We start from the raw sequence: 24589 nt of genomic DNA, 5'->3' as shown, positions 1-24589 counted from the left end.
CATGGTAGAACCTACAGGAACACATGTTCCAGCTAATATAGCTAGGTTGAGTCATTACGATAGGCAAGCCCGACTACCACGTCAAGGTAGCGGCTACGGTCGGGGTAATATTACGTTATTCGAGAAAAGTAAACTGTGGTTTTATATTTCAACACGTCCCAGAATAAGGAGGAAAATCTTATTACAAATAAAGTTATCTAAAGGCATGGTCTGATAACAAAACAGAGTTGAAAATCTTATTAGTGCTTAGAATGTCTACTGAAAATAACACAAGCGAATTCTAAGTATTAAACAATATGACATGTTTACACAATTTAGGCACAAAAATGAACATACACGCTCACTGTAAAGATATGTCAAAAGCGTCAGGATTCGAACCCGTAAGCCTTGAATGCCCTTTGAAGCATTTCGACGACTAAGTTGTGCAAGTAGCTCGAAACCAGATGGCGATATTCCTGAAGTTGAAAAGAACTGTTTCTGGGCGTATGGGAAGTCACGCAGCAACGCACTTAACGTTGACACTACTCCTGATAGTAATGTACTGAATTCCAATGAATCTTGTCCATTTATGCATGCCTTCAAAAAAGAATGTAACTGGTCAACCAAACCACTTTGAAGTGCGACTACTTTGACTTCAGAATTTCTATGAAAATGATCAATGTAAAGACATTCACTAAGATTTGAAAACTTGGTAACACTCAAATTTCGAAACAATGATGCTTATAAACGATCAGTACACCTAGCTTTTTAATTGGCTGTTATCATGTACAACAATATGCAAGAAAAACGATCGACGAAGACTTTGATACATATTAAATATCCCATTCGCCCTACATCAAAATTAATGACAGCACACACTAACGCGGTCAATCCACCGGAAGCTGAATTAACTGAACTGATGTAGCCTAACTTTCAACAAAACCTGTATGATTGGATATTTATGGGAAATGCATTATTTACAAGTTACTAAAAATTACATACAAGGCAACTGCTTTGAAGTGAAAGGTGAGCGAAGTTATTTTATTCTCTTATTAGGAAACACAGTAAACAACAATATATAATACAAATGACCCACAAATACAGTATTTACACATTCGATTGCGAATTTCCATGGTTCTGCTGGTATAAGTATAACACTAAGAAAGCAAAAGAATCAATATTCAAATAGACTTCTTTTGATGACTTGTGCGCTGTCCGATTAAGCAATACAGTAGTAAACAAGGAAGGCAGACTCATTCTGTTGCATCCTTTTCATTTCTTTTTGCACCTCCATTGATTGGGGCTCGGATGGAGTAAAAGTTAAGTTTATTGGTAGACGATACTCATAAGTTACTAGTATTTGATCACAGATGCCTTAGAAATATTGCTCGCATCTTCTGGGATCACCGAGTAAGTAATAGTGAGGTTAGACATAGGGTATTAGGGAATGATGGTAAATCAGTTGATGAGGTGATGAATCTTCATCGACTGAGATGGTTGGGCCACGTGTTACGTATGCCTGAACACCGATTACCACGACGCGCTATGCTGACTAGTATTGGCGATGGTTGGAAGAGAGTTAGGGGCGGCCAAACTAAAACGTGGCATCAGTGCTTGAAGTCATCAACTCCCAGTTTGAGCCATGTTGGTAGATGCAGACTACTTGGTTGGGGTCCGCGTGACTATCGTAACCAATGGTTGGAGACTCTGTGTGACATGGCTCAGATTCGATCAAAATGGTGTAGGTGTATACACTCTTTATCTTCCCTTAAACCTTAAGATTAAGATTGCTTCATAACGTTCTTCCTTCCTTTACTATGTCTTTATATACAACCTACCTTTTATAAATTACCACCACTAGATTAACTACTTCTATGAATCCGGTGTTCATCTTGTTGTGCTAACGAGGTATGGCAACTTGGACCGATGCATGTGTGTGCCTGGTACTACGTTGTAGCTGACTGAGTGGCTATTTATATGTTAACGGATGGGAATATTCTAGAACATTTTCTCTTCGCATACTAGTTGCACACATCACATGCATTTATTGGTTTTATATACGTGATTCTAAAATGTCAGTCAAAGCTGACTAATTTTATAACGGACGGAATGTGATAGGAAGATAAGCAAACAGTTTGCCAAACAGCGAAACGTGGTGAACTCTGTTAACACTGGTTTGTAAGTTTTCCTAAAGCACATTAGGATAGTCGGCAAACCGTTTCCAATTGTTTTCCCGATTGTGATATGCTGAGGAGCCCGTTCACTAGAATTTATCAAAAAGGTCTTCCTGAGTTTTTAATCAGAGTACGAGAGAGATGTGAAGGATATTAACCTATCTAATTATTTTAGAACTGTACTCAAATATGAAGGGATAGTCATGCAATCAACCTAGTAAGTTACATTTTGAGCGGTGACAGTAATTATTTGCAGGCATAAACTATTAACTGAGGTTGTTTCGAAGTAAGGATAGCGAATCTTCTAAGCCCATTACTTCCGAGATGTTAGGTCAAACGGAACTAGTGTATATTTAACTGTGGGGAGAGGAAATAAGTCAAGACATACTGTGGGACCAACAATTACTGTTGTGGCACGCGTTATGATAGTGAGCTAAGAGTGAGTCACAGATGACATGTGATCTCTATGTCGACTACAATAGAATGTTCTTGGTGAAGTTTGCAATATGTAGCCAGTTTTAAGAAAGCACACAGAGGCAGTCCCAACGCTTCAATAAACAAAGGACGGACTTTCAGAAGTTTGGATACTGTAAGTATTAACATGGAGCCTTGCAAGATAGGTGATATAAAATAATTAACACAAAGTGGATCCAAACCAAATGGAAAATAATTTAAGACGTCAAGAGACTGATGTTAGGTCAAGTTATTAAGGGGCTTAAGAAAGTGATGAGACGAAATGACATATGGCTTCTTACTCATTACATCGTTTGAACTTGAGGAAATGCTGATTAAAAAGACAAGTATCAAAAAGTCACGGAAACGAAAACTTGAAATAACTTAAAAAGTAGTCGTGAGACCAATAAACGTTAGCATGCAAAAGCACTCGACAATTGTTTGGAAGAAAACTACAACTAATATATACCCAACAGTATCAAAATTCCAGTAGCGATTGAAAGGTGTGTATCATTGCACCACTCTTGACTTACTTGCTTACGCCTATTAACCCTTGTGTAGTAGCACAGGCCGACCACGCTTGTGTTAGTACCATTAAATTGGACTAATCATTACACTCAATATCTAACTATTCTATCCTTACTATGCAAAAAAAACAACGGTGAAAGCGAAACTACCCAATATTTAGGCAGAGGAATAAAAAAAATTCAATTAGTTCTACAGCATCTACTGAACGCACAAAAGCACTGAGTTATCATACTTAAAAACATCTTAATGAACGCACCCCTGAGTAGCGGCACCAATGGCTTTCAAAGTATCTTTTTTAACTTCATAACTGGGATGGTGTAAAAGCTGTAACAGTGTTTCGAAACCATTTTTGGAGAAAATCCTTGCATTGTCAATCTGTGAGTAGAAAAGGCCGGATTACAGCTGTACCTGGTGCAGGTAGTAAGACAGATCTTCCAAATATATCGCTAACCGTTCGTCTGAGGAATCATTCTGTTTTATTTCAGTCATTATTTCATTTATAATTTCGGGATCCGTCTTGATATTCATGTTTATTTTCTGGAAGTCTTTTTTCAATTCGTCATATGAACGAAAGTGTCTGGCTGACTGAGTGTTGGGCTTGCTCAAGTTATCCGCTCCCGAATATGTCGACACATTGATGGCAGGTTTCCCAGGTTCACCTACTGACTCAACAGTACACATAACTAACCTGCAATTACATTGGAAGGGCTAGACATCACACCCATATGTTTAGCCTCTCTGTACCGGGTCTTCAAGTTTTGTCTCGCATGTAGACCAAAATGGACTCCATGGCCGGGTGTGACTTCTTCCCACTCATGAGTAGGGACAAAATCACTAGAATTTTTTGCTGCCGGACATCGGAAAACTTTTAAGACTTACTGTATGACGTCACTATGAGCAGAAACACCACAATTAAAACCCATATGGTCTCCATCTAAAGGTGCAAAGTGAGGTGTGACGTTGCAGTGCACACAGCTGAGACAGCGTAGGTGAAAACACCTAACCTCGGAAATTACCCGCTTACTTTAAAACACAAAAGTGCGTCGTCCTTGAGTCAACCTAACGTAGTCAAGCTTCAGTTTCACTTTGGAAAGGGCGGGAGGTTATGTCGTCTGTGTTACTTTAGGCAATGATGGTCTCTCAGTTGATCTAACTGTCTTTTGAAAGAACTGACAGATGTAGCTTCAATCATGTCTTGAAGAAATGAATTTCACTCGTTGACGATCCGACGGAAAAGTCGATAGTCAGCTGAAAAGTAATTCGTTCTGGGCTTGTGAACATTTTGGAGTGTCCTAGTAAATTCTCTGTTTTTGGAATACAGGATAAATCAAGGCATATCAGGTGCAAATTTATCACTAAGCAATTTGAAAACTGTGGTAAAGTCGCCTCTAGTTCTTCGATATGACAACTGGAATAGGTTTAGTTTAGCCAGTCGAGCATCATACGGGAGCCTTGCTATTTCGGGAATCAGCCTAGTTGCTGTTCTCTGAACCCTTTCCAAAAATTCACTGCCTTTTTCTAAGCAGGGGCTAGCAGCTTGTATAAAGTACTCAAGTTTAGAACGCACGAATACTGTATACAAAGTCAAAAACGTTTTAGCGTCGATATAACTAAAAGCCCTATGTATTGACCATACGGTTCTAAAACCTTTGGCGGCTATCGCTCGGTGGTGTACAGTAGTTTTTAAATCCTAGCTAAAGATGACTCCTGAGTCATTGTGTGTGTTAATAACAGAAAACTCAATATTATTCATCATGTACCTTGATGACTAATATGCATCACAATGCATTTGGAAGTATTTATCGGCAACTGTCAAGTTCGAGACCATCCAGATAATCTCACCAGGTCATTTTGAAGCTCTAGGCTATCACCTTTACTCTTTATTCCTCCCCATATCTTGACATCGTCAGCATATAGCTTGACCGATGATGATGGGAGAGAATGCCATCGCTTACATAGAATAGGAATAACACACCCCAATAGTCTACCCTGAGGCACTCCGCTAAGCACGGTTTCCCAGTTAGACAACTTTGAGTCCACCCGTACTCTTTGTTGACGCCCAACTAGAATATCTTTTATCCACATTAATAGATTGCCACCAACCCCAACATTTCTTAACTCATATAACAGTCGGTTGTGAGGAACTTTGCCAAAAGCTTTGCTAAAGTCGATGCGGACAACGTCTATAGATAACTTTTGGTCTTTACGAATGCACCAGTTTTCATGAGCTGATAATAAGTTTTTGAGACAAGAAAAACCTATTCTAAAGCGATTGAAGGCGTCACAGGTATTGTAGTTTGGCAACACTAACCAGCAACACCTTCTAGAATTGAGTCGTGCCCACCCAGTGAAATGAAAAGTCAGATGCGTGGAGGTTCGAAGATATATTTGATTAATTATAAATATATCGACTGATCTAAGCTGGCTAGTGATCGCAAGGGATGTTGAGCACGGCGTTCCCACCCGTGATCTGGTGCGGATGCATGACCGAGAGCCTTCAGCTAGTTGAGCCCACTAAAACTAATGTGGACATCATCCAATGTAGAACAGTTACAGAGCTATTTACTTTGGGGATTTATTTACCGCTACATCATGCTACTCTTCCAAAAGGATCCAGTTTTCATTGAAATATATCAACAACTCTTCCCGAGAAGTATTTTCTGAAATTTTAACAACCACGCTGGTTAGGTCAACGGATCTGTAGTTCTCAGGTTTATGTTTTGTACATCTTTTGAAGGGAGGACTTACCACGGCGTTCTTCCAGTCTTTCGGTAGTTGACAATTGGTTACGGATAGACTGATATATATGCTTAAGGGGTCCGCACCAAAATTGGCTAGTTCCTTTAGTAATCTAGGAAAAATTTCATCGGGTCCCTTGGATTTGCCTATATCAAGCTTATTTGGCATTGTCTAGGGTGTGAAGGGGTTTCAATGAACTGACGGGAAGGGTGTGTCTACGGTATATAAATTGATAATGTAGTTTGAGAATACATGAGCTGTACCATGGTCATCCTCCACCAATGATGAAGCATTACTGTCTCTTCATAGTGCTGGAATCTTTCCTCTTCTTCTAGCTCTTTAGTTTACATACGAATACAAGCGTTTGGGTATTCAATAAACTCCTTAACAATCCTTTCTTCTAGACTTGCAGAGGGTCGAGGCACAAGTATTTCGAGCTTCTAGATATTGAGATTTTGTCTTATTAGTACCCAGCAGTCTAAATCTTTCCCAAATTCTTCTCCTCGTTCGGAGAACGGTATGAATCTCCTTACCGAACCATGGTGGCAAGTTTCTCGGACCCCTTGGTGTAGTCTAAGTGATGTAGAGTGCAGTAACGTTTGAGTACAACTTTCGAAATATATCCCAAGCTGTTTCAATTGGGGACTCTGGCTCTATTGTTCAATCTACTAACGATACTGAGTGTATAATACCTTATATATTTGCTTTCCAAGCGTTAGGTCTGATTTGAACGACGCGCCCGTTTTCGACAACTATATGGAAGTCAAAGATTAGGTCCTTTCCGCCGGCATCTAACCCAAGTTTCAGTTCTTTTCCGGCCTCTTATCTCTTTGAACGATCTGCGAGCGACAAGTCCTTACGGACAAAACCTCTGACCACTTTAGTTTGTGTCCATTCTGTAGTATTAAGTCCCTCTCATTGAGAGATTTAAAAACTACTTCTAGCAGCCTTGTTTGGTTCTGTTTCAAATTCATTTGGCTACCCAGTCTTTACATATTTAGCAAAGTGACTCTGGAGATATCCTGAAGAATTAGCTGATTCTGTAGTCGTTTTATCAACACAATGTCATGCTCAAAACGAGTCTAAGGTTCTGGGCGTTCAGTATCCTTGATTCTATGAAAGATAGCTGACCTGTCAACATGATCAGTCTTCAGTTTCCCAGCTGCTTTTGGGGGTGTGGCTTTTCTTTGCTAGAATTATGTCGTTTCTTGCTCTCGACCTGTACACATTCATCAGCTTTCATTGGAGTAGCAACCACAGTCGTGTTACACACACTGTGGATTCCTGGATGAAAGACGATGACCTGGGTGGTCAGGCTGTTGTTATTCCTGCTAGAAACAAACATGGCCTTAAGACTAGGTCCTCCTGCTTGCTGCCATTTGGGAGGCAAGAGACTGAGGAAACTCCCTTTCTTGAGCCTTTATTTCCAACAGATCTGTTTGAAGTTGGTCCTTCCTCTGTTGATCCATGTAAGTCAATAGACCATGAGCTTACTTTAGGTGACTTCGCATCGATTTGTGTATCGATAGAGCGAGTACTATGTAATGTGTCTCGACTGTACTTGCTGATACTCTTTCCAGCAGAGTTAGCCACTCCAATGACTTAGGATAGCAAGCTCTCTGCGTCCGAGCAGCATTGCTAACAAAATCACACGCAGCTATTCTGACTGAATCTTTTTAAGGCCACAGGGGTTAGATTCATGCAAACTTCGTGGTTCTATCCTTTGCATGCGTCGCACTACGTTTCACTTCGTACAGGATATCGGCAGCCTTGGCTTTGGCAGTTGATTTTCTCGTACTTTACAGCCAGTAAACAAAGGGTTTCCAAGGGAGACTAGATACGACATCACTCAGAGATAAGAGTAATTGATGATCAAAAAGTGGAAAACTGTTAAAATAAAAAGTTTTGACAAAAATAATAGAAACAAAGTACCGAAAAGTAACGACGACAAATTAATTTAGAATTGAAAGCAATATTATTAGAGAATACTTTAACTGAAATAAATTCGATTAAAGTTTAACAAGTAGTCTTGATACGTAATAAACAATCAAAACCATGATTGATCCAGATAGCCTAAAACCGCTGGCCTTTTTCAATAGTGCGGCGTTAAAGATCTATTGAATTTAAATACCTTAGTGCATTAAGTGGAAGCTTTTTCCATGCCATCCACAACAACCTGGATCTTTTAATTCTGACAGTGTGACCTAGAAGGTTAAGGTCACGATTTCGTAACAGTGTCGTCCAGCCGCCTTCGTTGAATGTCCGATCCAGCATTCTGGACACCTCCGGACTCACCGGAGTTTAGGGGGATAGGTGCTATATTTTCTGAAGATTTAGATGCAGACCTGTTGACCGAAATAGATTGTAAGTATAGATTTGTACATCTGAGCTTTTTAGTTGATGTGCAACAACCAACACCATTTTTAGGGTTATGTTGTGATACAGTAGATCCAATCAAGTTTTTGTCGTACGTTTTGAAGTTTCGGTTTTAACGTTTTCAGACGTTTTGAAACGACCACAACCGTTCATTGGGCTGATCCTCAAGAAATTTTATGCTTACTGAGGTTTGATAATCAGAAATAATAATTGATATTGAATACAGAAACAAATTAGTCTTGCTGAAGAAGTCCTCTTTTGAATTCCAAAGTGATTCTGCAGGTCGGACTTTGTCTACCTAATACTTTTTTAGATCTTAGGAACGATGTTTCATTCCTTCTATTAGCACTCTGTTCCTCCGTAACGTAAGATTTCCTCATCGTTTATAGCTTCCCAGGGAGACGGAGTTTGAAAAGCGTTCTGTCGTACCATTAGTTGGCTGTATCCGTTCAGTTTTGGGTTTCCTTGGACCACTCACGAGTTTGCTGGAAGCAAAGGTATTTTTTTATTGCTTACCGTTCAAATAGACAAACAAAAATTTTATTCACGCTCACCTGGAAATATGGTTGACAGTTCTGAAAATCTTCAATTTTCTCTGCAATAGAGCGGGTAGTTGTATTTTTCTAATTTAACGATCCGTAGAATATGTGGAACTCGTAAATGAGACGCTTGGATTAAAACCACAGAGTTCTCTGAATGCGTGCGGCTACTTTCTGGATATTGTGTTGGAGAATTTAATACTTTATTCAGGATTGGTAAATGCCCACTAAAATATTAACAGTGATTAGACCAACTTTCAAAGGTGCTCATGTGATACAATCTTATGGGTTGTCATAATGCATTTCGTAGAAAAGGCATGTTCGTTTTCGATTTTACACTGTATTTTAGTCTTGTATTTTCCATTTGCGACTAAATTGAGTGCGCTGCATTCATTACGTATTACGTTTTTATTATATCTTTGATAATGTCGTCAACTTTATGCCTCCCAAATTTGCTAAAGTCTTCACTTTTCGTGCTTACGTTGATTCTTTCCCGAAGCTGAAAGCCTCCAACGTTCGAATGCTCTGTTATACTATAGGAATAAAATAGTTGGATTTCATGTTGCTTAATATTGCTAACGTGGTTCATCAACAAAATCTACACGGGTATCTGGATATTCAACTCCCAGTTTCTTGTGAGTTCGTAGGGTTAGTTTTACCGTGAAAAGACAACGAAAAGTACAGTTTTTAAATGGATTACAGTTTGTAATTGTATATTATTATTTGATTATGTATGCGCGAAGAATTGTCGCGATACATCATCATACTTGAGAATCAGTCAACTTCGAAAGGCCAAATGTCTAAGTTACATCACAGTCATTGATAAATTTGATCTCTGGTACCCAGCTTGAGTAAAGTACAAAATCATGTTGGTATTATTGACAAATAAACCTGAATGACATTTTCTTTACAATCACTTCAAGCTATTTGACCTAATAGATCCAAATGCTAACTTTTAAGGTTGTATAGTTTGTTAGGTATGTGCAAGCGGTCGATATTCTGCCAGTGTGCTGCAACAGATATTATATATCGATTTTTGCAAGGTCAGGTTTGTTATATGCATTATTTTCGATCTAAAAAAACCCCACAGCAATCGTTTTTTTTTCAACGTTTGGCAACTGATTTCCCCTCACAATCTAGTCTACTGAGTCGTGACATTTCCTGGCTCGGTGATTTATTCGAAATGAGAGTAGATCGGTCGCTGCTATTCAAATAAACAGTCCTTCATAGTGTCTTATTTGGCCTAAATCTACGTTAGTCCGTAGTCCTAGAGTGTTAGTCCCCAAATGCCCTGGTACGGCCGAGAGTGGGGAGAGTCTACTCTCCCTCTCGAAATGCTCTCACATGGCCAGCGAATATATAGCCTCTGCCAGGGAAGTCCTACTCACTGCCTTCTCGTGGCGGGGGTGTTGTTTACGAAAGTGAGAGGACGAAAAGCGAATGTCCGGCGCTTTAACCGGGTTGGTGGACACGGAGGGTCCACCTAGGGGAGTTGGAAAACCCTGATTCCAAACCAATGGTGCACCTGGGCTCCAGTATCCTGATGGAACGAATGGCGGACGAACCTGTCATTGGTCAACGGCTACCATGGGACTGCATTTTCTCACGATGCTCCACTGTCTTGTGGATCAGACCTTTAGGTCAAAGGCTTCGGGTGTGGTCCCCTAAGAAAACCACCTGCTTCGGTTTGGGCACCCGGGCAGTATCACAGCCCACTCACAAATAAATGAAATGATGAATTCTATTGACGATACTATTCCTGCTCATACTAGAAGAACACCTCAGGCAGAGTGAGGGCATACAACCACCTTTCTCCCTTGTTCCATTCGAGCAGTAGGGTTAGGCAGGGTTGCCCGATCTCACCATTCCTCTTCAACTTTGCTATCGACGACATGTTGGAAACAGCTCTGATGGATGTAAGTAATGGCGGTGTGGATATGTTACCTGGAGAACGACTTCTCGACCTTGAGTATGCGGATGATATTGTCTTACTGTGCGATAATGCTCAAGCCATGCAATCCGCACTTAATCAGTTGGCAATCAGTGTCGGCAGGTACGGCATGTGCTTTGCACCCTCCAAGTGCAAAGTACTCCTACAAGACTGGCAGGATTCTCATCCTGTACTCACCCTGGATGGTGGGCAGATTAAAGTAGTTGAGAAGTTCGTGTATCTAGGTAGTTACATAAGTGCTGGTGGTGACTTGAGTGGTGAGATTGATGCACATATAATGAAAGCCAGAGCGGCTTATGCCAATCTGGGCCATCTTTGGCGCCTTCGTGATGTTAGTCTGGCTGTAAAAGGTCGGATCTACAACGCGTCAGTGAGAGCAGTTTTGCTCTATGCTTGTGAAACCTGGCCTCTCCGAGCTGAGGATTTTAGACGACTCTGTGTTCGATCATCGTTGTCTCCGAAGGATTGCTGACATTCAGTGGCAACACCATGTTAGTAATGCAGAGGTTCGGCATCGTGTGTTCGGGCGCAGAGACGATAATTCAATTGGTGTCACCATCTTGAAACACCGACTTCGGTGGCTTGGACATGTTTTACGAATGTCGTCCCAGAGACTTCCACGCCGTGCATTATTTGCCGACCCTGGGACTGGTTGGAAAAAGCGGAGAGGAGGTCAGTGTATGACATGGTGTCGTGGCATGAAAGAGAGCTGCAAAGGGCTAGCTTCTGTTGATCCTTCACGACTCCCTGGCTGGGGTCCGAGTGATGGTGCAACACAGTGGCTAGAGACATTATCAGATATGGCCCAGAATGGAAGCCAATGGCGATCCTACTGTAACCTTCTTTTACTTTCTTCATAAAGAGTGGTTCTAACTTTCTTAACTGAAAGAGTTTTCTGGTTGTACATTCTAGTCCGCCTTATCTTTTCATCCTTTCTCTTCCTACTTTCATTATTTTGTGTGGCGCATATGTATCTGGTGCCCTTTTGTACCAATATATATGTGTTTAAATAAAATAAATAAAATAAAATAAATGTTATAAGACATTGATTAAAGGTATGTAATGCTAACATCAAGTCAATGAAAGTCGATTGTAAATAGACTAGTGCTCAAGAACCTCACACAAGATAATTTTTGGATCAATAATCTTTCAAATAATTATCTGGAAAGTAGCAGTTGCGAGTTTTCTATTTTGGGTTGCTTCAGACTACTCTTCACTTGAGACGAAATTACGTAGTGACTGTTATTGACGTTAGGCGTACAATGGGTAACAACGATAACTTCGTTAGTGGCGTTGTAAACATCAACCAAGGGGTTTGAGACATTTGATACACCTAAGTCGATAACACCCACTGTGACATGATATACTAAATAGAGTAGGAATGTGTTATAGAGGTCTTAAAGCATCTAGACTAATAGTTTCAGTTGATAGTCACTGAATGTTGGTAAATGTCGTAGAGAGGTTGTAATCTTAGTATGTTATCAGAGATAGCATGGCACAAATGTCAATCGCAGTAGCGGGAACGCAGTCAGTATTTTTTTTCTATTATTATGTAAAATATATTCCCTGATTTCGCGTGTTTTCTAACATTTAGCTGTCCATTATTCCGGCATTATTTTCTATTTTCCTCTGGTTGATTTCTCTTCACTTTACTGATATGGACTGTTGCAACTTGAACTTCCTGTTTTAACTCATTCGAGGGCTAATCCCCACCGCTATCTCTTCATTATTGTAGGACTTATAAAGCTACCTTCAAACATTAATTGAATTGTATGTCGTAAACAATGAAGGTAATCGCTTCCAGCTCTAACACCTACTAATGTGGTTGCTGCTCAGTGCTTATGAAATTTTACTTTATCATTAATAGTGAACATTTATTTATTTATTTTAACACAAAGATTGTTACAAGGGGGTACCAGATACATATGAGCCACACAACAACAATGAACAGAAATTAATGTATGAGTGTGAAATAGTAATAACAATAATAATAATGGGGGAAGCAGTTTGGTTAAGAAAAATACGAGAAAACATCCGTTCAACTAAAGACGTTACGTTCATTTTTATGGAGAAATTACGAGAAAGTTACAGCAGGATCGCCACTGGCTTATATATTTAGCCATGTCTGATATCGTCTAAAGCCACTGTGTTGTACCATCTCTAGGACCCCAACTAGGGAGTCGTGAAAGGCCACCAAAAGCCAGTCCTGTACAGCTTTCTTTCATAACACGACTCCATGTCATACACTAACTGTCTCTACGCTTTTTCCTATTGGTCCCATCGTGAACAAATAAAGCGCGACATGGAATTCTCTGGGACGACATTTGTAGTACATGTCCAACCACCGAGGTGGTTGTATGCCCTCACTCTGCTTGAGGTGTCTGTATATAGGGCTTTCAAGATGTTAATAAACTTGACAGACAGACCCTCCTTCAACAGACTATTTCAGAGACGAGTCCTGTCTAACAAATCGACGGTGGGCCTGATGTGAAACATGACGTTGCGCTGCAATAGGTATGACGGCGTTCTAACATTTAGTAGAAGGTGGTGATATATATGATCAACACATCCTCGACCAAAACGAAAACCAACCTGCCCTTTGCGAATCAACCTTTCCCGGGTTTTGAACAATCTGCGAAATATGACGGGAGCCAATAACTTGAACGCAATGGGTAGTGAACTTACCCCCCGATAGTTGTTGCGTATGTGACCTGAACCCTTTTTGAAGATAGGGAAAACTATTGACTTGTTTCACTATGTTGGAACTCTTCAATTCCCAGGCGTTTGTAAACGACTCAGTCAGTTCTTTAGCCAGAAGTTCGTCACCATCTTAAAAAAGGACTGTAGGTAAGTCATATGGGTCTGGTGACTTGTGGCGCTTAGAAACGTGGAGTTCCTTACGAACTTTCGCCGTGTTAGATCAATCGGTCGACACTAGCCTGAGAGGATAAGGCAGTGGTCGATGTTGCCGGGGCAAACGACCACCTGAACTATCCCTCAAAACCTTCTGTCCGTCGTTCGAGACGTCGGTAAACGTTATTGATTGACCTTCCGTCAGCTTCACAGATGGTTTCACTTGCACTAGACTTCTTGCTACCAGTAACTCGGATGAGCTGGAGAGCTTCCGGGAGTTATCAGAAAGTGCTTATGCCCCCAACTCGTTAACTCCCTCCGACCATCAGGCTTCCGGGTCCTTACACAGACTTTGCACAATTTCATTATTTAACAATCTTCTTTTATCACCAAGCTCGCGATTGGCCGGAGTAGACCGACGTGCTTCAACGAGTTGTGAGGAGCCTGTAAAAACCCAGCACTTATAAGCGGGACGTTTCGCGTAGCTACAGGCGACTTTACTCCTCATTTTCATGACGTCATGCAAGTGCAGCTATTGCTCGTCTATACTTTTTGGTAGATTGATAGCTAACCTTGAACCTAGCTCGGTTTGATATTTAGTTGCGACAGAAGCTGCAACCAATTTGCTGACATTGATCCATTTAGGATGACAGATTTTCTGACCCCTAAAACGTAAGATAAGATAAGCCCAAATAAGGGCATGATCAGAGTCCAAATAAATATCCCAAAAGGAGCAGCAGTCTTGCACACAACCATGCTGATGGTAGCTGTTGTATCCCGTGGAGAAATATGAATGGTAAGTTTGAGGACTATTTATGGACCAATGTGATATGTATATTTCCTATTGTATAATTGTTAAGTAACTTAACTACTCATTTTCATGTTCCCCTTATCATGAGCTTTTGGCCCCCAAATGCCCTGGTACGGCCGAGAGTGGGGAGAGTCCGCTCTCCCTCTCGAAATGCTCTCACATGGCCACGCGTATATAGCCTCTGCCACAAAAGTCCTACTCACTGCCTTCTCGCATCACGGGTGTTGCTCACGAAAGTGAGAGGACGAAAAGCGAATTTCTGGCGCTTTAACCGGGTCAGTGGACACGGTGAGTCCACCTAGGGGAATCGGAAAACCCTGATTCCAAACCAATGGTGCACCTGGGCTCCAGTATCCTGAGGGAACAAATGGCGTATGAACCAACTGTTGGTCACCGGCTACCATGGGACTGCATTTTCTCACGATGCTCCACTGTCTTGTGGATCAGACCTTTAGGTCAAAGGCTTCGGGTGTGGTCCCCTAAGAAAACCACCTGCTTCGGTCTGGGCACCTGGGCAGTATCACAGCCCTCACACAAATTAAATGAGATTTGTGCGGCGCCTATGTATTTGGTTTTTTCTTGTACCAATATTTATGTGCTTGAATAAATAATAAAATACCGTGAGTTTATTTTGACCCATAGACTATTACTGTACGATTTACCATTCCTAAGTTATCCCCAGTCTATTAATTACTGTTCCCCCCTATTCACAGCCACATTTGGCCAAATCTTATACGAATGTTGTTTCCTATTTTATGATACGATGTGGTCTGTCTGTTTGGTATATAAACGCAGTATATTTGAGAATAATGATTCATATTGCAGAGACTGTTATTGGTGTTCTGGACTTAACTGGCTGGGCCAGGCAGATAGCAGGACTGACTAGTGCTCTAGACTGCTCGTAAAATTTTTCGTGTGTCATCGCTCTGGTCGATTATTCACTCCTCTCTGATTGGCGGGGATCATCACGTCATATATTAAACAGGGCTCACACGTTATAACAGTAGCTGATTGTAATCTGATCAATCTGAGTCCAGACTTGATATACAGATAGAAGACGCCGGGTAACACATCGGCGACGACTGTCCTAATAGTTAGTGCTAGCCGGAAATAGTTTGTAGTCTGCACCAAGTTTCAGTGGACGGTCACCGTTACCTGGCCTGCGACTAACAGGTTTTCATCGGCCACCCGAACGACTTTCCTCTTCGCCTAGACCATCGACCTGCGCACTCAAATCCACGGCTAGTACTACAATACTTGTCGAACGCACTTTCTGTTGAAGAATAATTAACTGGTGGTAAAACCCATCCTTGATCGTGTCCGGGATGCAGCTTGTCGAAGCGTAGGCGATGAAGAAAATACAACGTTTCTCATATCGAGTACTCATTTTGATGGAGCTTTCTAATCTAACAGCACATGACTGACAATTGATGGGAATCAGTGCTGCCTCAGCTCTGGCGTTTAATATGACAACAGAACCGGACGAAGATGCCATACGGCCCCCGAATAAGCGCACGTGAAACAAGCTTCCCGAAGCGATAGATGGAGAGCGAATTTGTAGTACTTCACCAAAGTCCTGAATACGGGTCTGGGTTAGACAACAAACTTCCTTAAGATATAGCGAACCCTGTTTGTCTTCCGATCTGCATTATTTTGCGGGTGTTGGAGGAGGCCAGTTTGAGTACCGAGACTAGAACTACTTGTACCGTCTTACCTTTGTTTTCCTCGAAATATATCATCATATAGCCTAGTAAGTTTTTCGTGAATTTTCTAAGTTTTTACACGGTTAATTCCTTCAGCCAAACATTTGACTTTTCACATTATCCTTTAGACTCAGAAAAACTGGTTCAAATTTTTCCATGGGAAAATGATCAAATTGAGTGCTCAACAAAGAGCAGAATTTTCTGGTATGTTTAATTAGATTTTAGAAATCCATGATTGAAATCTAGCACTTATTAAGTCTGCTATATGCCTATTTAGTACATAATTTAACCTTAGCATAAATCCAGCGTTAAAATAAGTTTGTAGTTGATGGTAAATCGTATTACCAATGTCTTATAGTCATGTTAAAAATATTCACACTCTTTGAGATTATTCCTCTCTACTGTGGTAAATCTGCATCCAAAGCCAAACGTTCACACGGTTTATGTCCCTGTTTTAAACTTGTGAATCAGTGGTAGACTGCAAACAGTTTTCGTAACAGTTGTATTTAATTAATGTTGGTTATGTAATTAAGGAAGCTTATAAATCAATAAATAGCTCCTTTTAAAACATTTGTACGATTATTTGCAACACTAAGTCTTGGAGTTACGTTCCATCAAATTTGTAATTTTGTAAGCAGCAACTTTAATTTGTTTATTTCTGAGTATTTAAGTGTCTACGGCTTGTCATGGTTGAGTTAAAAGTGGATGAAATGTCACCAAAATTTAAGACTTGTCTGTCTCGAACGTATTCATTTGTTTCTTTATTAGCAGGACATAGATTGGTTTAAAGCATGCTCCGTGAACGATTGCACTGTTGCACGCTGATTGGCTAATTCTTATCCAATCAGCGCTGGTTGATACTTAGAGAAGACTCTAGAATCTTCTCATGTAAAAACTATAAATATACTAACGGTTTTCTTATTGTGCTTCTTGCTTCCATCTACCCTTGTCATTCGGAATATAATTTCTTTCCTGTTCAACTGTGTTCTAATTTGGGGACGTGTCGAGTGAATTGGCGTCCAAGAATACTAAGCAATAGGAATAGTTGGGTTGTAATAAGAGAAATTATAACACTATTTAACTTATGATTTTCATGTTTGGGTTGATCTTTACATTATTTAACAGTTAATATTTTCTTGTGTAAGTCAAAAGTTACACTGTGTAATAATCTCATTTCTTTTTTATTTTATGTTTACCAGAATTCAATACTTTAGAGTGTGTTCGTCCTAATTTCAAGTCCTATTTTCAATCCTCAAGTTTAGATATTTCCCATCAATCTTCTCTGACTGTGTGGTCTTTGTATTGGAATGTACTTGCATACACTACCCCCATATACAGTTTGTATGCAGACCATACAAATCAGTCTAAGGTACTTCATTCACTTTTATTTTTGCTAACATGCCAGTGTTCGATTATTTTAGTTATCTTAACCTCTTTTAAAAAATCATGTATGTACTGTTTCCCGCAGTAGGTGTATTTCTCTTTTTTAACTTACATTAAGAGATAAACGTTGCGTTGTGTAAGTGAATCATACATCTTAAACTAATTTTAAAAGCAAACATCTTCCTCAAGTTAACGCTATTTCTTTCCTATAAATTTCTAGATTTCATTACTCCTGACTCAATGTTTAGAGCTTATAATATGGAAGCTCAGTCAAAAGATCTAGCAAGATTTTTCATTAAATATTTATTTCACGACGAAATTTACACACAGTACATGCATTTATAATAAGATAACGTTACGTAAAGAGACCTAATACTCAATTCAGAATTTCGGAGCTCATATCTCTTCAAATTTTGTCGATAAATGAAACTAAGATATATAATTTACTTATGTTGAGGGTGTTGGACTAGATGTCATATACTGGCTTGAAGCTTATTATTTACCATGTTTCTTTTGCATCATGTTCCGATATAAAGTTTTTCGGGGTATTGGAGGTTCTACTTCTCATATTGGTATTGTGTGAACTTGTCTTTGTTGTTATTTGAAATTTCCTATGATGTTCAAAGAGCTTCAAACTCACCATTTATTTGTAATAGTGATTAAAATATTTTGTACTAATCAAACTGAGTACCGATCGCTCTAATACCTCTCACTTCCTTTTTATGCCAAGGTTGGTTTGGGGACATTACAGAAATATTCCATTGTGGTCTGGTTGATTCGTCAGCAGTTCTTAGGAGTACGTTCAGTCATTATATTTTTAAAATTTTGCTTCTAAATGTGATTCAATGTGACAGTTCAACCAAATATTTTACTTCCATATGTTATATATGGTTTGAAACGTAGTTAAGTAGGTACATTACATGCATTAATTCAGGAGTCTAAAAATGGTTAGCGTAAACAGGAAGTTGCACAGTCAATTGAAAAGTTCCTCCGAAATTGTAATAATATTGTACGAGTAAGGCGGAACACAACACATATATCACTAAAGTCCGATTCTTGATGGGAAGGTCCTGAATAGAAAGATTTTTGCTGATGATAGTGAAAACATTGTATTATTTTAATTAAGAAACTGATGAGAAAATAATTTAGTAGTATTCAAAACCGAAATACATGAAATAAGAATTTAAACCTACTTAGTTAGAATCAAAGCCTTTCCTGTAAATTTGGTCATTAAAGGTTAAAAAATCAGACAACTAGGGCCCTTGTATCATAAGGTTAATATTTAGTTCAAAACAGATTTTTCTGTTTACTTTCTTGTGATTGGGTTCAGTGTTATTCGGTTTAATTATCCCATCAAAATCACCTCGTTTCTCTCGACACATCATACATTTGTTGATTATAGTTTGGTTAGGGGCTTGCATTTGGATCCACAATGCGTTTTTAACTCTCCTTGTGCCTCCGCAGTTTGCTATACTTGCTTCCCACTCTTGATATTCCCACCAGAAATCTGACAGTGCCCTCGGCTTCCGATTCTAAGGGATTTATTTGATTTCATCCTAGCTGTTATCGAAATTCCCTGGTCGTTTTTATAGATATGACTGTGGATAGATCATATATTTCGAAATTGGCGTCACGGAAGACTCGATTTAGTCGAAAACGAGTTTATTATCACTTCTAAATAATTCCATCTTCATTACATCATGAATATCCTGTTCACTGAGATTCAGGTACATCCAGCTGATGAATCCCAAATAGGACGAAACGCGCGTCCTGGATTCCACTGCTAGCCATTATCCATCTTTGCCTATCCTGTTCACTGTTCATAATACCAGAAAAATCATACATATACAGTATAACGAACTTAAAACTGATTTTCTATTTATTTTATAGGAGACTACTCCTAATAATAGCGAAGTTCACTTTTGCCTTACAAGTTTACTTCGTTTATCTGAAACATGCGGAATAAATTTAGAAGTAGTTCGGTCTTTATGGTTGTATTTCAAAAGTTGGCTAGTAAGTTTATTTTTACGATTTTCACGGATACTTCTGTCAAAATTGTGCGATTAGTTTAAATGTTAAGACCCATACTTTTCTTGTATTACTTTAAACCGAACTTCTTATGTAACTTGCTGTGTATCTTTATTTCACAAAATTTTTATTTAGAGCACTGGATTTGATACTTCAAACAGATCTTCAGGTTTATTTACACCTAGTATGAGGTAAGCATATGAATTCGCTTCATAGCAAATCCCAGTCTTCATATTTATTTCACCATCGTTTTTAATTGGTTGTGTAAATAAGAGGCTGTTTCGATACACTGTATTTTAACTCATACTAATTAATTCAAATCGAATTTGATTTCAGATCATAAACTTAAAAACAAATAGATATTTTAGTTCCTCGGTTGCCCGATATAAAATCATTAGTTTCTGTATTTCCAATTAGTATGTCTCTGTATTGCATACTGACTTTTGAAATCGGTGTTAGGATTAAAAATGTTCACTTGGGCATGATTCAATTTCCAGTTTATCATCAGGCTTGTGGTTCAGCTTATATGCTATTAAGTCCTGGTCCTTTCCCATTTTTTCCAGATTGGTCATTAAACGGTTAGTTATAAGGTAGACTCAGAGATTGTTGCATTAGTTTCTTCTGTTGACTTCAGTTTGTAATTTAGACTGGACGTTAAAGATACATTGAAAAAGCAATTCCTTCAAGTAATCTTTAAGAACACCAACACGGAGTTCTTTGTTTTCAATGTAATCACATTAGGACCAAATTATTTTAGTAGGAGGCACATTTGTAAAGAATGAAGAAACTTCTTAAGGTATCACTCAATTTCCTGTTACACTGACATCGACTAAACTAAAAAATAACAAATGAATCAATGGTGTTGTACTAATTGAGGTGCCTTCCGACAGGCTGTAGAGTTTCGGCTAACCATTTAACTGTAGGATCGTCTATTCCATGGAAGTTTTGCTTCCTTTTTAATTGGATAACAAAACTAAGCAAGTGTGCTGTGGTCTTTCACGGAGCAGTTTGCTTAATAAAAAATCTAAATATATCACTCATCAATGATAAGTTAAACAGAACTAGCGACTTCTTTTGCCAACATTCTACCAACTAAATTCGTGTTTACACTTTCCGATATCTACTGATTCAAATATGATAGATTAACTATTCTAAATTATTTTAAAAACAAATGACTGCATATTATGTTGATATTTTGTATATATTTATGTTGTAATAACTTAGTGTTTAGTTGTCGTTTTTTATTTCTTTTTAACATAAAGTTTCAGATGTTGGTACAGTAAGGTAAAACCAGAGTGTGAGGTCAGACAGTAAGTTAATTTTTGATTGTAGCTGTGAATGTCGTTTTAATACCTAAAATGGAATTTGGATACTGCACTGTATTTTTAGATTTTGAAATCATTTCCAGTTTATTTCCACTAGATCTACTAGAATATTATGAGGATACAGTGAAAGCCTAGCGACTAGGTAAAACTATTAAGTAGAGTCTATTATTTTCACCGCAAGTCTTTAGTGGGCTTATGCTGAAGTGTATTTTGTGGTCCAGATTGAGAATTTTCGAGTGAATAATTTTTGTTGAATTTAACTTCTTAACGTCTACGAACTTTATCGAGAGAAATCAATTCCATTTTCTTTTAAGGTTTAAACTTCAATGTATGTTTTACTATATTTTCATCTAGAAATTTCGTTATGTTTTGTTCGCTTCTTCGGAGATTATCTCCATCGGACATTGAGGCGCTATGTACGACGTAAGTGATGAATTTTCATTTATAATATCCAATACAAATGTAATCTATAAAAGGAACGATCATAGGATTGATGATCTCAACAAACTATGATCTGTCGTTATTTCCCTTAGGATTATACACTTACTACTTTTATAGAAAATAAATGTAATGCTAATACCTTTAAAGTGGCCTTATTTGGCGTATATATGATGTGATATAAAAGTTACAAGGTCAGAAATATCTCGAAGTCATCATCATTTAAGCTGCATACCTATTGATCATGCTTGTAAATTCATTAGATTTTTTAAATTTTACCATATAGATATCTGCAATTTTTAAGTAAAGAATGGGAGGAACATCTTGAAACATTTTGCTGAATACTTCCTGCTTTACCGAACAAATTATGATGAATAAAGTGATCAATATTAGTAATGTTACTAATATCTTCGCTTTGAAAGTCCCACTTTAGTGTTGTAAAATCAACTGTTACTTGTCATTCAATCAAATTTTATTTTATTGAAACACATCAATATTGGTACAAGAAAAAACCAAATACATAGGCGCCGCACAAATCTCATTTAATTTGTGTGAGGGCTGTGATACTGCCCAGGTGCCCAGACCGAAGCAGGTGGTTTTCTTAGGGGACCACACCCGAAGCCTTTGACCTAAAGGTCTGATCCACAAGACAGTGGAGCATCGTGAGAAAATGCAGTCCCATGGTAGCCGGTGACCAACAGTTGGTTCATACGCCATTTGTTCCCTCAGGATACTGGAGCCCAGGTGCACCATTGGTTTGGAATCAGGGTTTTCCGATTCCCCTAGGTGGACTCACCGTGTCCACTGACCCGGTTAAAGCGCCAGAAATTCGCTTTTCGTCCTCTCACTTTCGTGAGCAACACCCGTGATGCGAGAAGGCAGTGAGTAGGACTTTTGTGGCAGAGGCTATATACGCGTGGCCATGTGAGAGCATTTCGAGAGGGAGAGCGGACTCTCCCCACTCTCGGCCGTACCAGGGCATTTGGGAGCCATTCAATCAAATGGTCGATGTACACTCTTGTTGATAACAAGTATTTGATGATTTTCCGTATTTGTGTTCATAATAGTTAACTATATTTGGAAAAGAAAGTAAATACTGCCAAATAGTTTAATCAAAGTACTCGTATTCGACTTTAGTTTTCAGATGTTTAATCATTATATTTTTTAAGTTCTCAGTTAAAATAACGAATGGATATTACTTTTGTCAAAAATACTAATAATCCAATTCGTTATCTTTGGAAATTCACTGAGTATGTTTACTTTATAATGTCTGGTTATGACATTTACTGTATAGTTTGATTACCTACAACTCCATTTTCCTAGAATTCGATTTTTGAAATGGTTCATTTTGTTGTAAATTGTAGGAACCTTCACGTGCTATAGGTCAGTAAGTTTGCCCCTTATTACGCCGCAGATTTTAAAAATGACAACATTTTTAATGCTTGAAATCTACAACTAGAACGATAGCTAGTGCGATCGATGCACGTATAGTGAAAGCCAGAGCGGCTTATGCCAATCTGGGCCATCTTTGGCGCCTTCGTGATGTTAGTCTGGCTGTAAAAGGTCGGATCTACAACGCGTCAGTGAGAGCAGTTTTGCTCTATGCTTGTGAAACCTGGCCTCTCCGAGCTGAGGATTTTAGACGACTCTGTGTTCGATCATCGTTGTCTCCGAAGGATTGCTGACATTCAGTGGCAACACCATGTTAGTAATGCAGAGGTTCGGCATCGTGTGTTCGGGCGCAGAGACGATAATTCAATTGGTGTCACCATCTTGAAACACCGACTTCGGTGGCTTGGACATGTTTTACGAATGTCGTCCCAGAGACTTCCACGCCGTGCATTATTTGCCGACCCTGGGACTGGTTGGAAAAAGCGGAGAGGAGGTCAGTGTATGACATGGTGTCGTGGCATGAAAGAGAGCTGCAAAGGGCTAGCTTCTGTTGATCCTTCACGACTCCCTGGCTGGGGTCCGAGTGATGGTGCAACACAGTGGCTAGAGACATTATCAGATATGGCCCAGAATGGAAGCCAATGGCGATCCTGCTGTAACCTTCTTTTACTTTCTGCATAAAGAGTGGTTATACCCTCCTTAACTGAGACTCCAACCGTTGGTGCTACCTTGAGTTGGTGGTTGGGCTTGCCTATCGTGATGAACCAATCGAGCTATACTAACTGGAACAATCGTTCCTCAAGGTCCCACCATGCCAGACAGGTCGGTTGAAGAGCGGTAAGATTAAAAGCTGCAAACCCAAGGTCCGAGGATAAAGTCGTACTACTAAATGTACAGAAGTGAGACGGCAGTAAGGAGGTTTCCCCCAGACAACCAGCATAACAGCGATGCTGCCTTCCCACAGGGAGGGGTGGGGTTAGAAAAGGTCGACCCAATTCCCTTTACAGGTACCTCTAGACCAACCCTTCCACGGTGTGGGCAACTGGGAAGTGATAACAGCCCTCATACCTCTAACAGCACTCAAGACCACTGTATTCATAATCAATCTCCTTCTTCACTTCTTACTATTCCTTCTACCCTGACCTTCAACACTAAACTTCCTCTTTCGGTTTCCACCTCAAGTGTCACCATGGCCAACCATTCTAGTGCGCGAAACACTGTCCCAGGTCTACTAAAACCTCGCTCCAAACTACACATTGGAGCCTTCAACGTACGTACCCTAAGCCATATCGATCAACAGGCCTCCTTGGCTAAGACCCTAGAATCTCGTACCATTGATGTATGCTGTGTCTCCGAAACACGCATACAGGATCCCAGTGTGGTCATTCACTTGACCTCACCTCGCCAAAATGGAGAGCCAACGAAATACACCCTCCGTGTATCTGGCGACCCCATGACTAGTTCTCGTGGACTTGCAGGTGTAAGCATAGCACTTAGTACAAGGGCAGAACAAGCACTACTGGAATGGATCCCCGTTAACAGTCGCCTGTGTGCTGTCCGGCTAAATGGCTCCGTAAGAACTCGGAAGGATAGGGACACATGTCGTTGCCTTTTCGTCGTTTCTGCCTACGCTCCCACTGACTGCAGCGCGGATGAAGTAAAAGATGACTTTTATAGAAAGCTCTCTGAACTTCTTCAAAAAGCTAAGCGCTCAGACATAGTACTCGTAGCGGGTGACTTTAATGCCCGATTGGGCAGCTTAAATCAAACAGAAAGACATTTAAGTGGGTATTTTAGTATTCTGGCTCAACGAACCGATAATGGTGATCGTCTGTTGCAACTATGCTCAGACAATCGTTTATTTTTAGCAAGCACTAATTTTAAGCATAAGGAGAGAAATCGTCTAACATGGCGACC

At 39.6% G+C, this 24589-nt stretch overlaps 2 protein-coding genes across 2 annotated transcripts in view; one reads left to right on the top strand and one right to left on the bottom strand.

Annotated features, from left to right (window-relative positions):
* Positions 1 to 255: 255 nt before the first annotated feature.
* On the bottom strand, positions 256 to 4141 carry Smp_180180 (sil1, putative; the record flags this gene model as incomplete). The annotated part of the gene is made up of 5 exons (XM_018792736.1): positions 4014 to 4141; positions 3823 to 3981; positions 3543 to 3793; positions 3391 to 3509; positions 256 to 643 (listed from the first exon to the last, which is right to left on the bottom strand). The coding sequence occupies exons 1-5, from the start codon at positions 4066 to 4068 to the stop codon at positions 256 to 258; spliced, it is 972 nt and encodes a 323-aa protein (XP_018644481.1). The 5' UTR covers positions 4069 to 4141.
* A 3990-nt stretch (positions 4142 to 8131) lies between these two features.
* Positions 8132 to 24589, top strand: part of Smp_180190 (hypothetical protein) — a gene marked incomplete at its 5' end in the record, with an annotated part of 41783 nt that continues 25325 nt past the window's right edge. The window contains 9 exons of the mRNA XM_018792735.1: positions 8132 to 8237; positions 8271 to 8340; positions 8647 to 8746; positions 16235 to 16310; positions 17306 to 17475; positions 19380 to 19502; positions 19653 to 19708; positions 20780 to 20827; positions 21197 to 21265. Coding sequence (XP_018644482.1) covers positions 8132 to 8237; positions 8271 to 8340; positions 8647 to 8746; positions 16235 to 16310; positions 17306 to 17475; positions 19380 to 19502; positions 19653 to 19708; positions 20780 to 20827; positions 21197 to 21265 — 818 coding nt within the window. The remainder of the gene's footprint in view (positions 8238 to 8270; positions 8341 to 8646; positions 8747 to 16234; positions 16311 to 17305; positions 17476 to 19379; positions 19503 to 19652; positions 19709 to 20779; positions 20828 to 21196; positions 21266 to 24589) is intronic.

This window comes from Schistosoma mansoni (genome assembly GCF_000237925.1).
Source record: "Schistosoma mansoni, WGS project CABG00000000 data, supercontig 0129, strain Puerto Rico, whole genome shotgun sequence".
In the NCBI taxonomy this organism is placed as follows: Eukaryota; Metazoa; Platyhelminthes; class Trematoda; order Strigeidida; family Schistosomatidae; genus Schistosoma; species Schistosoma mansoni.
This window is presented reverse-complemented; position numbering and strand designations above follow the sequence as displayed.